Source organism: Pundamilia nyererei, unplaced genomic scaffold (assembly GCF_000239375.1).
Source record: "Pundamilia nyererei isolate P.nyererei 1_Seehausen unplaced genomic scaffold, PunNye1.0 scaffold00152, whole genome shotgun sequence".
Lineage (NCBI taxonomy): Eukaryota > Metazoa > Chordata > Actinopteri > Cichliformes > Cichlidae > Pundamilia > Pundamilia nyererei.
In genome coordinates, this window is record NW_005187553.1 from 822,190 (window position 1) to 844,562 (window position 22,373).

Below are 22,373 nucleotides of genomic sequence, written 5' to 3' on the forward strand. Positions count from 1 at the left end.
CCCCCTTAATGACAATGTCATCAGAATAAATGCATTTAAAAAAAAGTGGGTTAGAGTTTGTTAACTCTTTGGAAATTGCAGACTCCCTGATGAGTCAGGAAGTGTTTAATCAATATTTGAAGATTTTTACAAAAATTCTGCAAAATTCTGCAACAAAAATAGGCGTCAACTGTTGTTGGAATTTGTAGATTTCCACCTTCTGGGTCAAGACTTGTCCTATTATCTTCTATTGATATCATGTTACATTAGATTTTTCCCCCTTTTAACTTCAACTTAATTTCACCTTAATTTTATTTGCTTCATTTGGCCCCAACTTTTTGGCTTTTTGTTTCATATTTCATTATATTACTGAAGCAATTCATGAACTCTATTTTTAAAGGTGGGATATAAACAAAGCTGATATGAAATAAAATGAGAACAGATGATGTGGAAAATGTAATATTGGGCTTTTCCCCCAAATAATAAAGTTTTCTGTGCAAACTCCTTAAAAGAAGTCTAAATATCTTTTTAATTACCTTTTAAATCTTATATAAATGTTATGTATGCTAGTAGTGCTTTCTAAATGAATCAGGTGTGCTTGCAGGCACCTTGCTGTAGACTGAGGTGTTTAGCAGCTGGAGAGTCTTTGAGGACGTCTTTTACAAAGATCCCTCGCTCTCCTCCACCAGTCACACTGTAGCCGCTGGCTCCAGCCCCTGCCTCTGTCTCCACCACAATCTCCACAGATTTAGAGGCTTCCTCCACACTCTGCGACACACAGACACCAACACAAAACTTCGGTTATCCACGAGATTCTTTTTTTGTTTTATTATTACCAATACTAGTTTAGTAATAGCAAAAATATAGTTAAACACAAAACTAGTCATTATTTCAGTCTTTTAAAAGAAGTTAGTCAGTGCATAAATCCTGTGGTTTTGTCAGCCTGCATCACACTACTGCATCAGAATTGAATAGCAGGTCAAAAGCAAGTAAAAAATTGCTAAAACGACTTTTCGGTCTTGAATTTTAATTATTTTTGGGCTCCAATGCTGAGTAAAATTTTGCACTTGTTTGAGTAGGTGCATGTTTTACTGTACTGTTCTCAACTTTACTTCAAAGTTCATTTTATCCATGAAGCTGTCGCAGAAGAAAGGTCATTCTATTCTTAGACTACATTCACTTTTCCACAGGCTGAAGAGAGGAAGTAAAATGCAGGAAAAAGTTAACAGTTTTCTGTGTTTAGCTGTGCATCACCTGGCACATTACAGCTTTAAGCCATTGATACATAGAAAGGTAACATATTTCAGCCTGAAAAGTCAGACTTCTGCTTACTGTCTGTTCATTTGCTGGCTCAGAGTCCATCTCTGGTTGGGCCAGCTGGCAGGTCGACTCTCTCAGATGACTTCTCTTCTGGCTCAGTACCTGCTTCAGCTCGGCATGGAGCTTCTCCTTCTGCACCTGCAACAGCACAGATGACAGGGGTTGAGGTGCCATATCATGATGCAGCAAAAAAAGAAGAAAGAAAAACACCAAAGTGGATTTGTTATGCTTTTCCTTGTTTCCTTAGTTTGTTATTTATGTTTTTTGTTTTCATGTGCTTTGAACTTCAAATTCTTACTTCCAGGTTCTGTTTGTAAGTTGTCACTTGCATTCCCTTCCTCCCTGCATCCTCCGATGTGTGAAAGTTCAAATCTCTACATCTCCCGTGTCAGTTATTGTCACTCACTTCCTGATTTATTTTGGTAGTTCAACTGTGCTGGTAGATGGAAGGAGAAGCGTTTCCATCTACCTGACATCTGCCTTCATGTGTAGAAACAGTCTGTCTTTATTCTAGCCTTTGTTGTCTTTTCAGCATAAGTCTCTGTAGTCCTGTTTATAGCCTTTTGGGAACCAGCTTCATATAATCTTGGATTACACTTTATTTTTTCCCTTCCTGGACTAAAGCTATCAGCTTTGGAATAAAGCTTACCTTTTGTTTGTCAGCCAACAAACAAACATTTGTTTGTCTGTTGCTTAAACTTTGCAGTTCATGACACTCTACTGTATATCCCAAATTTTGCCTTCAGAGTGCCTTAAATCTTCAGTTTTAGACATTTTTCTCACGGCATTTTAGACCCACCACCTTTTCAAACTACTAGTTAACTTCTGGCAGCCATAATAAGAAAGCTGACTCAAAGTGTGAGGGCTTAAAATGACTTATCATGCATAGCTACTTCAGTAATGGAAAGAATAACTGTGTAAATCTTTGACATAAATATAGTTTAACATAATGAAGATAAAAATAGATATATTTTCAGTAGTTTATTGTGTTACTTTCAAGCCTTTGGAAAAAATAAAGGACAAAACTGTAAAATAACTGAAAGCTAAAAGATAACTAATATTATTATTTAGTGTAATACCTGTAGATGGTAATCAAGGAAAATAAACTTAAAATCAATGAAATTTTAAATAAAGAAAAAAACCTTAATTAATTGGATACATTTGTTATAAGGCACCCACTTTTGTTTTTGTATAGACTGTCTTGTTAATTGATAATTACATAAGAATGCAAATTTACAACATGCTTTTACACATCTAAATGTGAAAAATAAGAACTGAATTTTAATTACATGCATTGTTCAAACTACATATTTAACCATGTAACTAAAAATATCACCTAGCTAAAATTCAAATAATTTTGGCTAATTGATCCCGCCCCCCCTGTCCTTCCAGCTGTTGTTGTTCCCACATGATAACAAGATAAATCCCATTCACCTTGTTAGCAATGCAGACAAATGGGCACAAAATAACTGCAACCAGTATGTGTTACTGTCTGGTCCCATCCAACAGCAACCGCCTTTTGCAAAATCCTCCTAAAAGTCCTCCTTCTAAAGTTGCTAACATTCTAGTTTGTGCGTTGGGGTGTTTACAGAGTCCCAGCACCTGCACTGTCACTTCAGCTTCGTCATATTTAGACATATTTTGTTGTTCATTTTGCGGCTGGCGGTCACCTGCTGCCGCGTGAAAAGACTGTGGAGTGACATTCCTGCTGAGCTGGGAGAAATGAGAGCTTGTTTACGTGTGGGACAATGACCTCAGCATATCTGTCCTGGGCTATTGTATTCCAGTTTGAATGGTCCTGGTTTGTGTCCAGGTCAGGAGGTCAGTCACCTCTCTGCTCTGAATATATCCATATACCAACATAGTTCTTTTTAAATAGACATTTTCTGAACGTGAGTGGAGCTGCGATAGCTTTGACCCAAATCAAGGAAATCATAAATAAATATGAACCTAGCTAATAAAATTAGTGTTACTTAACTGAAATAAAGCAAAAACTAACTAAACTGATACTGTGTATAAGCTAAATAAATAAAGATTTATTTATTTTTGGTTAAATTTATAACACTAGCATTGAGAATCTGATATTTACATGACTGATCAGAACCCTTTACACACACAGAAAGCTCCACAGCTGAAAAACGTTAATATTTAAATGCCTGTCAGTTCCTTCAGCAGCCACTAGAGGCTGGCTCCAAAGGTAAATCAATTCCCGCTAATCAAATTTAATTCAATTTATTTTTATTTATATAGAGCCCCATCAGAACAGCAATTACTGCAAGGTACGTTATTTTGTACGGTAAAGACCAATTCTGTAAAATTCATAAAGCTAGTGTAAGATATTGCCTGGTAGGAAGTGGCATTTGTTATTATACTGATCACAATAAGATGGATTACCTAAAAGTCTTTTCAGATTTAACATCCTAAGACCCGAACTCTTCCACAGCATGCATTTTTAATTTCTCTTTGATATTTGGGCTGATTGGGACCTGATGAATGTAAAAACAAAGAATTACTAAAAAACTTTTGCCTAACTTTTGTTTCTGAGAAAAATGAGAACCACTTATGAGGATATTCGTTTAAAATTTCGATAGAACAGTAGCAGCATAAAGTCCTCGTAAGTGGATATCAGGCCCTTGTAGAGCAAAATTGAGTATTTTGGTCTAAATAACCCAAAATGTGATGTCCACATATGTGGACGCCAGGTCCTAGGAGGTTAAAATGACCCAAGGTTTTTACCTTTTATGAAAAATGGACGAAAAATATGATTTGTAAGCGGTGTTGCTTTTCAGACAACCTTTTTTTTTCTTTATTGACAATTAGATTTGTAAACACCTTTATTCTGACACATGGATGCATGGCAGTAAAACTCAGTTTATGCATGAAACCTTCATGTGCATCCTATCACTGCAGGTCATTTTCTGTGTCTCACCACTCTCTCAGGGCTCTCCTGTTCCTCTGTGGAGCCGCTGTGGTGAGGGTTGCGCTGGGGGGCGGAGGGGGATCTGGAAGACGGGGGTGACCGCCTCTTATCTTTTACCTGCCCAGACAACAGAAAGTGAGATGTTTGAGCGCGTGAGGCAGCAGTTTCTGGTGGTTTTACCCTTTAACTCAATTAATAAGATTATTTTGGGCCTGTGAACAGCTCTGCAGTGGAAGCTGTGGGAAAAATCTTAAGAACAGGGAGACGTATGTTTTAAATTTTAACACATATTGACATTTCTTTCTCTGCTGCTCCAGTGAAGCTGTTTAACAGAGGAAAACTGTACTGGGAATCTCCCAGATGTGAAAAAATGTAAGCTACCGTTGTTGTTATTCTGCTGCTGCCTCTAATTCGCAAATAATATTTTTTCTTGGACTGAAACGGTGTTTCTCCCCAAGACTAATTTTAGACTAAGTCAAAGTTAAAAAAGGGGGCATTTACCTCTCGCCCCCTTTTCTAGAGGAAGCACGCCATGTCCAACCCTCCTATATCTCCTTCCTCTGCTTGTGACATGAACTCTTGCACAGATGATCTTGTCAAAACATTATGTTCCAACACTTTGACAGTGTAACCTCTGACACAAACTATAAATTCCCAGGACACAGTGAAAGCTGAATGCCTGTGATAATAGATCTTATAATTGTTCCCATTAGAAGAATTCAGTTTGAAACCATTTTGCTTACCAAATGTAATATTCCTGAAAGCTGTCTTACCATGCTCATGTCTTTAGTGCTCACCCCGCAAGCTGCTTGTTCAAAGATATATAAATACACACATTTCCTCTCACAGAAACACGGCAGTCAGCAGGCATAAAACTTAAAGCTGTAATGACTTAGTGCTCTGTTTATGAGGTGCTACGCCACTAGAGATAATGTGCAGCTCGCTTCATAAAGTGCAATAATGCACTACATTTAAAATAGATTTGATTAGAGCAAATGAACAGCCACAGTAAAATACACGGCTGTGCAACATGACAAACAGTCACGTCTGTCGACGCTCGTTTCAGTTAAACAGCAGTCGCATAAAAGAATCGCTCCACTGACTGAAAGTGTCCCCTGGGTACTTAGAGCTGAAATGCTGCATGTTTTTTATAGTTACAGAATCATTATTATTATTATTATTATTATTATTATTATTATTATTATTATATACAGTCAAATGGAAATTGCTCAACTTTTTTCTTTGTGTATTGGGATAAGCAAACAGTTGATTCTTGGTCAAACACTGCAGTTACTTAATTAAACAGTAATATACTCAATTGACATTGAAAAATTACATTTTTGTTTTTTATGTTGTAATCTAAAGGCGACCTGTTCAGCTCATTTCCAGTATCGGATTTTTGTTGTTGGACAAAAAGTCACATTGCATGATTTTTTTGTGCAAAATCACCATTATTTATTTAAGACTGATTCCTTGGTTTCCTTTTTAAGGTCAGCTTTCTTCTGATTTGCTGCTTCTTGTAAACAGAGGGTTTAAATGGCAGGTGGGCGGGACATCTGTGGTGACAGCCAGAGCTGTTTGCCTGATATGACCACATGCCTTCACTATGACATCATACAAATCCAAAAGCAGAAAAAAATGCATGAAACTGAGCATTTGGTGGAGTCTGAATTATTATTATTTTTACTTAATGTTTGAGTCTCTGGTGGCCGTGTTTCACATGATCATCGACATTGTGGACAGAAAACAAGAAAAGGGTATAAAAAAAAAAAACAACAACCCAAAACTGTCTAATGGAGAAGTGAATATTCCTTATATTTATCATGCCTAAAAATCTATAAAACTTTAAAATCACAATAACCTTTATGTATGAGATTATTTGCCACTGATTAGGGAATGATCTGTTTAAATCTCTTGCATCTCAGCTCTGTATTTTTAAGAATTCATGAATTTATGCCAAGATCTAAAGAAAGTCTGGTACGGGTTTTTAAACCTTTTTGAGACCAGGGACCCTTTCGTGCACATAGATATCATGAATTAGTTGCCATTTCTGTCTCTAAATGAAGGATGCATGTGCACTTTTAAAACCTAAACATGATAGTTTCTGCGTGCACCAAGATAGTTTAGCTTATGTTTGGTTGTTTATGTGCAGATCTGCACATTTTAAAGTGACAGCTCAGTTTTTACATACACCTTGTTTAGAGTAAATTCCAAATTTCATTCATGCAGGTAACTCTTGGTAATGTTCGTATCAAACATTTTCTCTGTAACACCTGTAACATGACTTATGGGTGTGTTTGCATGAGCAGGAAGAAGGCTGTGTACTTACGGCTGGATCTCTGGTCTGGTTGAAAACATGGCTGTCCTCTTGGTCTCTGTCTAAAACATTAAAAGAAAACAACTCCTTGTTAATTTGTTAATTCATTGATTATCAATCAGTGATGAACAGAATGTCTTTGGTATTATCTTTAGATACAGAGCATGTTAGTGATTTGTTGAGCGGCATAAAGAATGAGAGTGGAAGGACATTTCCTGAATTTATTCAGCCAATTTTCCTGCATTTGAAAGACGATAAACAAGGAAGAATGCAATTGTGCAATTACCTCAAGTTTCGTTAGAAAAAAAATGAAGATGGTTCAGAGGTGAGTTCATTTTCATGTATAAATCAAAAGCAATGAAAGGGCGGATGCTTGGGAAAATTTGCCCAGCAAAAAGAGCAGAATAAAACTAGAACAAAAAACGCCTAGTAATTGTTGTTTCAGTGGACATTTGGTGACATAAAGCACTTTCTTTGAGACAGCAGGACACCAGTCACTATTCACATGCCATCGAAATATAACAGCATCATGTAACAGTAAATTAGCCCCGGTAGTGCTCTTGAGAAAATGAACATCTGGTATTCATGTCAGGTTTAAGTATATGGAGTTAGAGGCTCTGATATAGTGACACAGCTGTCAGTCTGAAGCTTCTGGAAGGGTTTACATTCTTTCCATAGTCTCAGTTATTGCTCTGCACTGACTGCCCGAGCCCAGCCATCTGCACAAACTGTCCATTCATACCTTTAGGAAACCAGTGGTCCCAACAAGCCTAAACTAGTGTCTTATAAATATTCTGTAGAAATACTAAAATGCCAAAATTGTTTATTTTGGTAACTTTTCATGTCAGCAGCTGCTCCGAGGTGATGCACACCACTATACTCCCTGAAGGCTGATAAGATTATACTACCGCAGTGGCAATATGCAAAGTTTGGAATAATGGTAGGAAAGAACTGACCTTCTTACAGGTGCACTGTCTGACTCTACTCACCACAAGAGTTAAAATGGATGATAAAGCAGGGCTTTTTTTTTCATGTGACACTGCAAGCTTCTAGCCTATGAGAGTGCAGCGTTTCTTGGTTTTTGAGTTATATAAACTGTTCACATGGCACAAATGAACTTCATTAAACAAAGGTGATGTCCTAGAGACTGCAGTGCAGATACAAGCATGACAAATCAAGCTGTTTGTAGGTCAAATAGTAAAATACAGGTTTAGGTTTGTGCGTGTTTAAAATGAGAATTGATCAAGGGAAGAATACTTCCACTGCTTGTCTTAACCCTGTGCATGCTGAACCTTTCTGTTTATCCAGTGTAACTTGGCTGACCCTATGTGAAAAAGTGCCTAAAGTACCACCCTTGGCGGCAAGAAGTGCAATCAGGCATTTGCAATATTGGAAGGTTTTTCAGCATGAACAGTCTGTTTAAAGTCATGCCAAAGCTGTTCAATTGGATAAATCCAGACTTTCAAAACGATCTTGGCATGTTTTGGATCATTGTCCTGCTGTATAATCCAAGTGCTCTTGAGCTTCACGGCACAAACTGATGCCCGAACATTTTCCTTCCGGATTTTCTGGTACAGAGCAGATTTTATGGTTCCATCAATTATGACATATGGTCCAGGTCATGAAGCAGCAAAGCACTTCCAGAACATCACTGGCGCCCACAAGTTTGACTGTTGGTGTGATGATCTCTTTTTGAGATACTTTGTTAGTTTTACACCAGATAAAACAGGAATCAAATCTTCTAAATAGTTCAACTTTTGTCCCATTAGTCTACAGAGTCCTTTTAACAAACGTGAGATGTGCCTTTGTTCTTTTTGGTAGCAATGATCTTCTCCTCTGAACTCTCTCATGGATGCCATTTTTGCCAAGTCTTTTTCTTATTGCTGAATCATGAACTGTGACCTTAACTGGAGCATGTAAGTCCTGCAGTTCTTTACAAGTTATTCTGGGCTGACTTGTCAATGCACTATTTTTGAAATTTTGGTAGGCCAGCCACTCCTAAGAAAGTTCACCGCTGTTCCAAGTTGTGGATGAAACCTCTCACTATGGTTTGCCTTTAGAAATGATTTTGTAACTCTGAGTTTCTTTAGATCACGGCACGATGTGTTGCTTTTTGAGATCTTTTAGACTCCTTTGGTTTGTCAGACATGTTCTCTTTAAGCGTGGCTAGAGAAATTTGTCTCAGCTTTGCAAAAGCTGTTGCTAATCAGAGTCAATTAATGATTGAAGGAGGGTCAGGTAGGTTTGATTAGTTTTTGTTCCCACACTGTATTCACTCATGTTAAGATTACTTTGATGATCTGAAACATTTAAGTGAGACAAATATGGAAGAAACAAATAAACTAAGAAATCAGGAAGTGGGCTAATATTTTGCCCCTGTGCACAGTGCATCTCCTGGACAAAGTTTGGTTTGTTGGAAATATTTTTAAGAACGTTCTTGAATTCATGGACTTGCCAACAACAGCACAAGTCTGCAGGAATCACCTCTGTTTCTCTGCAATCATGTGGTTACTTTTCGGTGCCTCAGCTCAGCTATGTGCGTGTGTGTGTGAATTTGAGTGCGTGTGTTTGGGCGTGTGGTGTCAGCGTGGATGCCGTGCCTGTTTGGGTGGGTAGGGGGTATCTGGTGTCTAGCGGGTCACAGGAACACATAACATACATTCGCTGCATCCCAGCCGTCAGTGTATCAGTCACGGAGGAGCAGGGACACGAATTAATGGAACAGAACAACATTTTGAAGAGACCGATGCTTTTAAAAGATCCGCGGAGACATCAGAACCATCCCAGAGTACCTGCTAATTCACTGAATGGTGCTCTAGTAGAGACAGAGACCTCACCCTCACACATGTTTATTCTTCAAGGTTTTAAGACAATTATCTAAAGAATAATGATCTACTTTTAGACACTGAGCTCTGGAATAAGATGTTTTCACTCTCTGGTGTTTTCATGTGCATTTGAATATAGTTTAAACTTAAAATCAGACACAGACTAAAGACAAAATATGATCTTTAGAAATAGAATATTTTTATTTAGGATATTCTAACCCTTTCTGACTTGTTTTTGTGCTACTGAGAGGGACTATTTATCAAGTGCAGCGGCAATAGCAGGTGTACCCACTGCACTGCTGAACTAATGGCCCATAAGTGGCGTCAGAGTCTAAATGAGCAGTTGTTACTGAAATGTTTTATTAAACTAAAGTAGGCATAACGGTGACAGAAATTTCCAGAGAGTGATGTAATTTTTAAATGTATATACAAACTATATAGAAATCTGTTCAATTATTGAAACTGTAATAAACAAAATAAAAATAAAAGACACTTAAAACACATTTTTACATTTCCTGATCTGTGAAATTAGAAAAGTGAAGAAACATTTTCAGGTGAGAATATTACAGTGAAAGTGTAAACATGCAGATGACTGGGGATTGTTAAGCTGCTGTAGGTTTTCACCTACAGCAGCTTTAAACTGCAGCTCTGTGCTGCAGATGGACAGCAACAGGTGGAGGAGGTGGCACTCCCTGGATGGAGCTAAGGAATGGAGGCATGGCAGTGGAGGAGGAGGAGAAGATCTGAAATGCCTCACAGAGTGGTCTTATTATAGATCAGACTCACATCTGCAGGCCCCCACACGCCTCACGACTGCCCCACAGACACCCCAGCATGTGTAGGTGTAAAGTAGTGAAGTGGGAGGTATTTTTACCCACAGTTTAAAACTTCCTTCAATGAAAAGTGGATGTTAGAAAAGTATCATTCCTCATACCTGACTACATTACTGCTTGATTGCCTCTTTGCTGCTGCTCTGATTAGTAAACAACCAGGTAAAATAGAGACATAACACTCGATTTATGCAGTCGCCTTGATGCCAGCTTTCGGATGACGACACCCTGGAGTTCAGCTATGTATCCCCTATGTATAAGAACCAGAACCAACTCGTTCAGGAAGGCGTTACACGGTGCAGTTTTTTTTCATATTTTTCATAGTAATTCACACAAATTACTTTCTGATTATTAGTTTTTCTGCCAATGTGAGTCTAGTTGGAGCAATATCAGCAGAATTACAAGGAAATTACCGAGCAGAGTTTCATGAAACATGCTGAGGACCTGGAGGGTGAGCAAAAGGATCCTTTACATACCATCAGGAAGTGTTCAGAAAGCCAGCAGAGTATAATTTGCAGTAAATAACACAAAAACGTGACCTGAAAACACAGGAACTAACAAACAACTAACAGAGTATGGCTGTTTACTGGTTTCAAACTGATTCCCAAAATGTTGACTGACCCTCATCCTTTCAATTTTAATGCAACTATGGCCAGTGGGAATATATTTAAAGCTAACCACACAAGTTGTTCAATTTGCACTGCAATGTTAAAGGGGACACTGCAATCAAAAATAACAATAAGATGCTGGATGTTCACCCTCTCAGGGGTCGGGAGTGCATGAAGACTCGTGTGTCCAATGTCACAGCCAATAACAGCATCTCTATGCTTTGGTTGTCCCTGAGAAAGATTACAGTTGGCAAAAGCAGCACTGCAGAGGGAGACTGCATGGCAGCTGTTCATTCATTTTTGAGGGAGTGCCAAACTACTTTGCATGATACCCGCTAGGTGGATATTATGTAAAATTGGTACATAGTGGTGCAGATAAATCAAGAAAAATGTGGACTGCAAAAAAAGAAAAGAAAAGCTATCTGGGGCAGTTTAGAAGACCTGTTTTCTTTGGGAGAAAACTTCCTTGATTAGGACTTTGAAAATTTGTGGCACTCATAAAAATGTTAAAATTAGCCTCTTTTAACAGTGTTCTACAAAGCATTTAAAGTAATATTTACATAAAACAGGCCAGGGTGTGCACGGGTAAAGCAGCTTTGTAGTATTGTAACTGTATTAGTTTAGTTATAACTGCAAGTATTGCAACCATACTTACTGCTCGTTCGTGTAAATAACTATTCTGCTGCATCACAGGATCCACTCTTTTATTTTTCCTCAAGGCAGAAAAACTTTCATTTTTCATATCACAGGGTATGGACTGAAACAACAGCCCAGGCTGGGAATTTGACTCATCTCCAGACCACTGTGTTCCTGTAAACTACCAGACTGCCGGTTTTGCAGTCTAACCCTCTGTTACCCTTTTTTGGGTTCCCAGAAGACTTCTACATTTCTACTTAAAACTACGAGAGGAAAAGGTTAAAGCGGATCACTGTGTTTGCTGTAGCTCACACAAATATACGAGGCTCAGCACACAGACCAGTCACACAAACCAATCTGCCTACACAGATGAGGTGGAAATATTAATGATTGCATTAACAAGCAAACCATCAAACATACTGAAGCGTTCTAAAACTTCAGGTACAATCATTTCTTGAAATTGAAAACTACAGGCCAGAACAACCCTCGGGCCAGCGGGAAATGTTCAACATTATAACAGCAGCTGGAAGCCATTCAGGGATAACTCTCCTGGTTAAGACTAAGCATGTGTGTACGGTTCTCCTTCACACTCATCTCCTCTCTACACTGTTGATTTCACGGCCACTGAAGTGAAGACAACACACAGAGAGCATAATGAAACTGTAATGCATTTTTTAAAAAACAACATGTAAATGTAATCATGGCCACAGCTTTGAATTTGGAGATGCACATTATGCAGGTGGTCTGGTGTTTTCTGTATTCTGGTGAATTTTCAGGCAGTTTATTTAAAATTTCGAGTCCCTGACCTTTAGCGCAGATGGCCTGAGGTATGAAGTGAATGTTTAAAGTTTCTGAAGTGAGTGAAAACAAAATGAACAGGAAATACTTCCTTAAATTAAACCTGAAAAACTATTGTCCATCCATACATTTACTCCCATTCTGCCTCCACCACACATCCGGGTCTGGGTGGTGGAGCTAGCACTCTAAAGAAAGACCCCAAGACCTCCCTCTCCCTGATCAGCTTGTAAAGCTCGTCTGGAGGGAAACAAAGATCTTCCCAAGCCAGCTGAGAGATGTACTTGTGTATGTACAAAATATCCAGGAGGCTACAATTAAGCCGAAACGTGTACAGTCGTATAATTTCTAAGCAACATGTCCAAGACAGATACAGTAATATGTATTTAATAGTCTTATTCCTTGGTGCCTGACTGTTCTTACGATGGGCCCTGAATCTGAGGAAAAACTTGAAAGCCAAAGAGTGCGTTGCTGCTGTCAGCCACTCTGCATTTTGCCAAACAGGAGCTGGATTAAGTTGTCTAAAGTAGATTTGATGGTGTGGGTGGGTTTATTTATGAAGTCAGAGTGGAAAAAAACTTAAACGGGGCCTGACAGTACTTCACAGCTTCACTGCTAAGTTTGAGCAAAAAGCTTCTTTGCCAGTTTCACATGTAAATCGTTATGCAGTGTTTATCAAAGTATGCTGGGATTAAGTGGATTTATATGCTAACTACAGCTCTGCAACATTTCTATGTCGCTGTAGGTCAGTGCGCAGTAAAAACTCTGAGGGATGGATGCAGCCTTTCCTGAATGGAGAGCGTTACTTGGTTCGTCTTTACCTGTTGCACCAATATGATCAAGTATTCACACCAATAAGAGCGATGTCCTCTCAGAGAAAGATACCGGAACTATTTTTCTATTTTTCTAGTGTTTGCATTAAAGAAGCAACAAATTCTCATGTCCCTTAAAATGCAGTGGTATTGTGTTGTTTGTGAAGTAATCATTTCAGTAAAATATATTGACCCCAATCATGAGATGATCCATTCTTTCAGCTTAACTGTCAGTGAGCTGCAAGGAGAGCAAGGAGTTAGTCTTGTTCGTCACAGCTTTTCTGGCTTCGGAGTCTACACAGTACGGAAGTGAGTGATTTGGTGGACAAATCTTTTAAACAAATGTGTTTAATGGTCTGTGAACTCCAGTGATAGAGAAAAGAACTGCTTTCCATATTAGCCATAGTACATGTAAACATTTGGACGTCAGTGATGCTGAGCTCTCTGACACCCTGCTGCCTGATTTTCACATATTTTAAAACCCTCCAGCTTTTTTTTAATATTTAAGGATTAGACTTTCTGCACCTACATTTTTTCCAGAACATTAAATGAACAAAGTTGGGACATTATGGGAGTGGGAGACATTAAACTTAAAAAAGTCCTTAGTAGAAATCTGTGGGAGAATTCTGCAACTGCAAAGATAGTTGTTCCACTCTTAACGCTTAACACGGACCACACATCAACCAGTCACACTGCTCCACTGACATGTGTGGGAGAGGTTCACGCCTGTTTCTGAAGCAAAGACTGGCTAAAATAAACGACTGGCTTTTAGAAAGGTTTTGCCCAAAATCAAAGCCTTGCCGGAAGATTCCTAAAATACCACATAAGCATCTTTAGCATTTACTTCCAAGGCTTAGTTAGATGGACTAGGATTTAATGGGTGTTCTATGATGTCCCTGGGATTTCCCTGGGTCTTTCTTGTGTATTTTATGAATAAATCTTCTTTTTTTGGGTACCAGTACTGGTTTTATTTTGTTGTATTTATCCGCGACAACTTAAAGGCTGGTCCGTGAAAATATTGTCGGACATAAACCGGTCCGTAGCGCAAAAAAGGTTGGGGACTGCTGTCCAACACTAGGAACAGTATTAACCCATTCACACCAATTCATACAAGACCTTACTTTACGCATTTTAAATGGTTATTTTTTTCAATCATGTACATGGGCAGAGTGTTTAGCTGGTAGGAGCCTTAGTATCAGCATCCAAAGACATATGGGATAGCCTCCAAGCTACCCCGTGACACTGAACTGGATACCCAGTTAAGAAAATGGATAAATGGGCATTCATGGGACACCATATCTGTTTTGAGTTATGCAGAACTGAGCTCCAGTTCAGCTCCCCAGGTTACCACGACTCAACACATACCCATGTACCACTTTACACCACAGGTAAACGCGGTTGAATTAGACATTTTGTCCTCACAACCCATTGATTTCTTTTTCTATCACTTTAACAATGTACAGCTGCAAGAAGGCACTTGTCTGAACAACCAGTATCGCTTGTCTGCTGTCAGTGTGTGACTGATAGCTGTGATTCCTCGCACTAGTTTGGACATCCATCATGAATTGTGATGATGTGATGTCAGCTGAATCGTTTTTGTTGTCCCGCAGTGCCTTAAAGACGAAGCCTCATGAAACTGACCCTGCTGCTCTAATCCTGTTCAGCGGCTGCTTTAAGCCTATTAAAGACGGACAAGTTAATGATGTTATAGTTGGCTCAATGACGGCTGGACTTGAGCATCAGGTGTCCACGCAAAGAAAACAAGTCTGCCCTTTAAAAAGTTGATAACATGTCTTTGACGTAACACATTACATAGCGCCTGACAAACAGCTGAGGATGTGTTTGGGATTTATTTCTAGAGAGGAGTATTATCAGCACAGGTCACATATACTGTAGATAAAAATATTTTTTCTCCTCACACACTTACGCAAGAGTTCACACACAGAGGAAATACCGCCATACCGCCACACTTTTTTACAATTGGTGGGAGACTGAGCAGATAACACAAAACTTACTGGGTCTAAATTTAGGACAGAGAGCAAAGGAAGGAAGCTGTTTCTATTCCAGTCCCCAGACTGACTGTAAATACTTCAAAAAACATCAGCTCTTAAAAAAAGGAAAACAATGAAATCTGTGATTCAGCATCACTGGTTTGTTCTGACACAGTCTGTTCACGGACCTGATGTATGAAGTTGAAGTGGATCTACTTAGTCTAAACCAGGGGTGGGCAATCTCAGTCCACGAGGGCCGGTGTCCCTGCAGGTTTTAGATGTGTCCTCGAACCAACACAGCTGATTTAAATGGCTAAATTAGCTCCTCAACATGTCCTGAAGTTCTCCAGAGGCCTGGTAACGAACTAATTATGTGATTCAGGTGTGTTGACCCAAGGTGAGATCTAAAACCTGCAGGGACACCGGCCCTCGTGGACTGAGATTGTTTAGACCAGGGGTGGGCAATTTCTTTCAAATGTTTAATAACCATAAGGCACAACAGATTATAAGGCGCATTAAGCGAAACAAAACAGTCAGATAATTCAACCTTTACTTAACTCATTCTTCTTGCTTCTTTTACTTCTGTACCATTGATTCATTGATGTTGAATTCTCTCGCAGCTGCTCTATTCCCAGGTTCTGAACCTGAAACCAGGGTTTGATCTTTGGTTTCATTCTATAATACTGGACTTATTTTTCTACAAAGGTTTGAACTTTGAGAGTGTTCAAACAAGAGAGAAAAGTGTGAAAATGTTCATGCCTGTCTGAGAAAAGTGTGTAGTGAGGGGTTTTACAGCCTTAAAGCATCTATAATAATTCACCTAGTATTTTATCTTTTTTTAGAGCCTAACTCCTGTGGTAAACGAGGGACCACTGTATGTGCTTTAAAAAATTGTTCTTGTCACCACTGGAAATGCCAACCTGCTAATGGACATGTAGAAAAACATTCACTAGAACATTACCGTCCACACGAATGAACAGAAAGAAAAAAAAACACTGTTTTGTCTCATGTCATAGCGTTTGCTCTGAATCTACAAGCCACTTTGCAACCCACCTCTGATACAGCTCCTTTGTGTCTGATGCCACTGATATTTGCTTTATTTTGTCCTCACTATTTTTCTGCACATGTGAACGAAGAATCTGAGATGTCCCAGAACAGCACCATGGTGCCAAATGTAAATTACTGCAGATGGAAATAATCTTCATTCGATTGTTTTTAGGGAAACGGATGTTTGTCTTGGGGAGTGATAACAAACCTTCCGTTTGCCTGTATCATGACTTATGTACTGGACTCTAATACCGAGTTGACTCTACTGGTATGTTGGAGCTGCAGGTGGAAAATCAGAAGAAATGCATGATGTAAGTGAGTAATTAAGTATTAGCAAAGAGTACAAGTTCTCCCTGACATGTTTAACAATAATTTAAAACAAATGCCATACTTTTTGTTCAGGGTGTGTTACATACAATGTTTTTCATATATCTTTTTTCCCATAATATCTAACTCCCTTCATCTATGATGCTTATACTGAATGTCATCTGCATACACCGTAAATTCCTCATTTTGAAACAAATGGTATGTGAAAATGGAATATATCAGAAATTCAAAATATGACAATTTAGAAGTGATGCAACAAACAGACAAAGGGGAGTGATGTGACTGCAGTTGCGCTCATACATTAGCGTTATATCATGCAAGCCCACACTGCGTTGATTTTATTTCAACTTGCACGTAAGCCAGTGAAGCACTGTCCCAGAAACACATATTGGCAACAAACAGTGAACAGTGAACAGTATTAAACAGATTATAGTGAGAGGGTCACTTCAACCACATTCAAAACAAAAGTTTCCCACCTAAAATATCAGCACTTGTACGTGCAGAGAGTTTTGATGTTTGGATATGTGCAGCTCTGTGTTTTTATGAGGGACTCTGGATTAGTACCTGCAGTATAATACACACTGGAGTGTTTATAATGAGGCTTGTCATCATTCAATCTAATAAGGACATTGTTTTAGGAAAGATGCTCCACCGGTTTTAATTTACAGATAAAGGTTAGTTTACAGCGTAGCTATTTTGTTGCCTGTCTAAATGTTACATAATATCTTTTCCACTGGAAGTCTGCAGAATACGTCAGTGGTGCAAAATTCAGTGGTGGACTTTGCTACTGGTAACAATATGGAAAATGTACAATTTAGCATTTTAACACCCAAGAAATGCTCCAGCTTTTTTTTGTCCGGTTGGATATTGAACATTGATTGTAAAAAGACTGATTACCTGAATCTTAAACCTGTAATTCATTACAACAATCTGGAGCCAAAAGGGAAAATGGTCTTCAACAGGTAAATTTAAGCGCACTGTAATTGGGTGACTATGTGCTGTCCTGTTTGAATAAGAAGGCAGAAACTGTGGAGCTCAGTGGCCTCTAAACCACGGGTGGCCCCGAATCCCACCGGGTCTTTTCCAACTGCAAATTTCGGAAGTGTTGCCGCCGTGCGCCACTTTAGATAAAAGCACCAAGCAAACAGCATCATGTCCAAACCATTGAAGATGAGAGAGATAGATCCCAGTGTGTTTCCTGCCCCTTTGAGACATCAGATGGGCAAAACAAGGCACACCCGGAGGCGTTAGCCTCTGGACAGGAAATGCCTCTTATAAACAGAAGTTTGTTTTTATTTTAAACGATTGAATTTTCACATAGTGAAAGACAGTCACGGCTCTGGTTAGCTTAGGACAAAACACACAAACTATAAGCATCTTATAATTTGAACAAACTGACACAGTTTAAAAAGACGTAAAATAGTAGAGGTCGTTTTTGCAGGGAAGGAAGGAACAAAGAAAGGTTTTGATTGGATGTCTCACCAATTAGTTATACTTATTTTCTATTTTTGATTTTTTTTTTATGTATATAGAGATGCATGTCCATGTATATGTATTTATAAGTGTGCGTATCTATGCATACCTATTTCTATCTGTGCGTCTTTTTGGTGTGTTATTGTGTTATTGGGCTTATACAATAAATTTATAGAAAGAAGAATGTAAACAAGGATTTATGAGCGAGAAGAAAAAAAACAGGAAGTAAAGTTACTAAATATTGAAGATGGGGTGTGACCTTGTGCTTCTCCCCACTCCTTCCTTATGTTTTATTGTGTTATTTTACCATGTTTAAAATAAAGCCTCAAAGAAAAGCAAAGCAAAGCAAAACAAGTGTACTTTCAGGTCTTTTGTTTACAGGAGTCTTCCTTCCTGTAACATCCTCTCAGCTCTCTGCGTGCACCAGAGGAAGTTCACCCTGCATGTACGTCAAGTGGTGTTTCCTCATGAGGTCTCCCCCATGAACTACCCCGTCAGCTCTTAACCCCACTCGACCCCTTAAATGCCGGTCTAAAACTGACCCCACCCATAACTGCAACCACCACCCAAAATCTGTCGCCAGGAAACTGCTATCATCATCCATCATTTCATTTCTGACGTCATTTATTCTCAGTTCAGTGTGGACACACACATCCACACACAGTAAATGTGTTCACCTAAACCAGTGGAAAAATGAAACCATTTTAACCTTTAACCTTTAGGGCGCTGGTGCAAATGTTGCTGGAAAGAAGAATCTGCCTTCTGGTTTCGCTGGTCTATTTTGGTGTTGTTGTCAAAGATGTAGCTTTTATCGCCTAAAAATGTCCAGTGCATGCATTACGTAATCCAGAGGGACTTATTTGTTTGTGATCTTCAATCACAGAGTGGGTGTGTTTTGGCTGTGATACCTCTGTACCCACTTTAAGCCAGCGTACATACCAGGCTGGTAAGCGGTGAAGTTGGACCTGGGGGCCAAACAGATCCTGTGACCGTCACACTGCAGCTGTCACTGTGTGTAACATTAAGACAGGGACTACTGGAAATGACTGCGTGCTCTGCAGCATAAAGACGTACTGGTGCGTACACCAGGAGCTTGGTCACTTGGTGTTTTTACAAAAAAACCTTGCTGGGACATGAGTAGTTTACTGACAGTTGTTTAAAAGAGCAGTAAACTACTTACAATGTTGAGTGGTTTATTTATGATGAGGGCACTCTGTTATGTGGGCTGAACAAATGGCACTGCCAGATACACAGTTAAAATAAGTGCTCTGATTAATTTTCAAGTGTTATTTCTCTTGGGTCTCTTGACAAAACTCCCTTATAAACTTGGAGCATAACGACATGTCATGCTGCAAATAGTTACCATAAACCTCAGTGAATACTCGAGTGTTTGTAACCAGCAACTGGCATGTTGGAATAAACACTAGCAGCAGCTGTCTTACTAAAACTGTCTTTGCATTTAAACAGCACACTATTGTTATGCTCTCCAATGTCAGCAAACTGGAGTCTGCAGGCAGCTCCATAAACTATTCTGCCCAGCTCTCAGAAGCTCCTGAGCTGCCAAATGTTAAACCAACCTTTCAGAAAGACAACAATGTGTTTTCAGGCAGATTTATAGCTAAATTATACAGACGCAGAGCAAAAAAAAAGGGAAAAAAAACACTGCTGCTATTCCATAACACAGAGTATCAGGAACACATGCTTTCATATTCGCTCTAACCAGCAAAAATCTTTCCCATCTTTTAGCACATTTTCCTACACAGCAACAGACTGGTATCCACAGACTGCAGTGTTGCATGAGCACAGACTTTATTAAGCCACATCCACACAGCCTACCTTAATTTTCAACCTCAGCGTGTCCTCAAAGGTGACAGGCCCTCCACCTGCAGCAGCAGCAGCAGCAGCAACAGAAGCAGAGCTTCACTCTCAGGCTCGTCCTCTTCTCTTGTTCTTATGACTCTTTCACACTCACTTCGTGTTGGTCGGCTGCTGTCATTAATTTGTTGTTGGTACTTTTTTCTCTTTTCCCCCTCTCTTTGCTTTAAACATTTGCCCCTTGTCACCAGCCAGCCTGTTGCTCCCCTCACTGAAAGCTCAGGCCTGGCCAGTGCCCCATCTCGAGGAGGGATGCATGCAGCCACCCGATTGGCTGGAGGGTAGAGATATGCCCCCATATTAGGGCACCTGGAGGTGGGGCTGAACGACCATAGTAATAAAGGAGGGAGGAGAAGAAGATAACAAAGTTTGTGTCATAGTAGACTGCAGGAGCAGCGAGTGTTTCTCTGTCTCTCAGTGCCTGCTGCAAGCTATTAAGACAGTGAATGAGAACAATTGGAAAGATGAACTTTATCATCTTAAATCTAAAAATGAGAACTTGTTAAAGCTTGCAGAATACATGATGCCAATTATTTATAATTATGATGCCAAGGAGATAAGCAGACTTTACTTGTTTTAAAGAGGAATGTAAATAATGCCTATAACAATACTGAGTTAATGATATATCATTTCTGAAACACAGACAACAGGCTATAAAACAAAAGCTCAAAGGTCACTCTTTTTACTTTGAAAACGCTCCTCCTACTCATCTGCTATCCAACTGCACATTGCTGAGCTTACAAAATATGCCAGAGTCATTGATCTTCCAATAAGTTATAATGACTTAATATGCAAGAAAAATGGGACTGTTTCCAAAGAAAAGTGTATTGAGTTTGTGTAAGCGCCTGCTGTGTGACATCTGAAAGGTGGATTTTCTTTCCAGCAAGACGCCAACTGTTGGTTGCTTCGGTGTTTCAGCTGAGCCAATATAAACAAGAAAACAGCTCTAATAAAAACTCAGCTCGTCTTTGCTTCCAGTAAGTATCAGGATGAATTTATCAGTGAGTGATGTTTCTCCCTAGAAGCTATTTTTATCCCAAGTGGCTGAAAATAGGAACAGCAGGCCTTGGATCTTGTTTTAGAGAAAGTGTGATGTATTTCAAGGAAGCAGCTGCTGTTGTGAGCTGGATGTTGTGTGTGTATTTATATATGCTTGTCTCTGTGTATTCCTGCCTGAATTTGAGCATTGCCGTGTGTGTATGTCTGTGTATTTGTGCATGTCTCTGTATGCTTCCTTGAATTCACTGATGATTTGCAGTAATCCAGCTGGTTGCAGAATTTATACATGCCAGCTGGCGAGCCAAAGTCCTCTCAACTGTCATCTAGAAACCAAAAGATTACCTGCTGCTAAACTCTCTTTTCCTTTACACCCACTGAGCTGGTTGGGATTCAAGGATCTTCAACACTGTGGATGTTGTCCAAATATTAATGCAGTGGCACTGGGAATGTTTTTCTCCTCTCCTTCCAGAAGCATTAAAACATCTACATCTACACTGACATTTTCTAAATAAATCATTAACAGTATTATACAAAAAAGTTCAGATTCACTCCATATTTCCTTCCCTTGACATCGCCACTCATCTGAGAACTTGCATGTTAGTGTATACAAACTCATACTTGGCAGCTGCCACTTACAGAAGAGATCCAAGGTGGCACTCGTGCAAACCAAAACACAACCAACAACTTCACACTCACTGAGGTGAAACGAAGTGGAGAGGCGCTCACTCCAGTGGAAGTAACTCAGCTGCATAAAAGGAATTTGATCCTGGAAACTAAACAACTTCATCAACCGTAGCTGCAGGTTCCACTCCTAAATGCTTAGCGGTATGTAGGATAATTATGCAGATCATCGCAGCTAAACTCTCCAGAGAAGGTGCTCCTACCCAAAGCATTCATAGTGAATATATTAAATGGACTGGTTCTGATATACGCTTTTGCACTCAAAGTGCTTTATGCAGCATGTTCATTAACCTATTCACACACATTCATTTGTAAGCAACTCCGATGAATGCATTGGGAGCAACTCAAGGTTCAACATCCAGTCCCATGAAGACTGGAGCAGCCAGGGATCGAACTGACAACCTTCCAATTAGAATATGACCTGCTTCCTGTGCCAAAGCCACCATATAATATTGTTTAGTCCAAAGATATGGGCTACTGAAAGAATGTGAAAAGGGATCACGTAGTGAATAGATGAAAAGTAAAAAAGTAAAAAGACATGCTCATGGTTTACTCACATGAAAAAGGAATTCATTTTCAGTAACTGCATGGCTAAATAACCCGAGGAGCAGAGAAGGAGGGATACTGTCCATAACAAATAATCAGCAATAACAAAGTATGTGAAGAAAACTTTGGATTTAATTTACAACATGTAGAAACAGGCATCTTGCTGTACCACCTCCAAAAACTCAAAACATTTCTTGCCAAGCCTTCTTTTGTCCCAGAAGGTGAATTAGTTTCACTTGTAAACACAAGGGTCTCACCCTCTAGTGAACTTTGTATAGTAGAATTATTAATTGGAAATGCTAAAGGTGTCTTCAACCAAAGTTTATGTTTTCTCTGCCCATGCTCCTCCTCTTCACCAAGTTTCAAGAAATTTAGTTTAGTGATTTGTACAA

General features: G+C 39.3%; 1 protein-coding gene across 1 annotated transcript in view; it reads right to left on the bottom strand.

Annotated features, from left to right (window-relative positions):
- Nucleotides 1–19,954, bottom strand: part of prx (periaxin) — a 40,954-nt gene extending 21,000 nt beyond the window's left edge. Inside the window, exons 1-5 of the mRNA XM_005745002.1 lie at nt 19,717–19,954; nt 6,549–6,598; nt 4,229–4,336; nt 1,312–1,437; nt 588–747 (exon numbers count right to left, since the gene is read on the bottom strand). Coding sequence (XP_005745059.1) covers nt 588–747; nt 1,312–1,341 — 190 coding nt within the window. The 5' untranslated portion in view covers nt 1,342–1,437; nt 4,229–4,336; nt 6,549–6,598; nt 19,717–19,954. The remainder of the gene's footprint in view (nt 1–587; nt 748–1,311; nt 1,438–4,228; nt 4,337–6,548; nt 6,599–19,716) is intronic.
- Nucleotides 19,955–22,373: the final 2,419 nt, after the last annotated feature.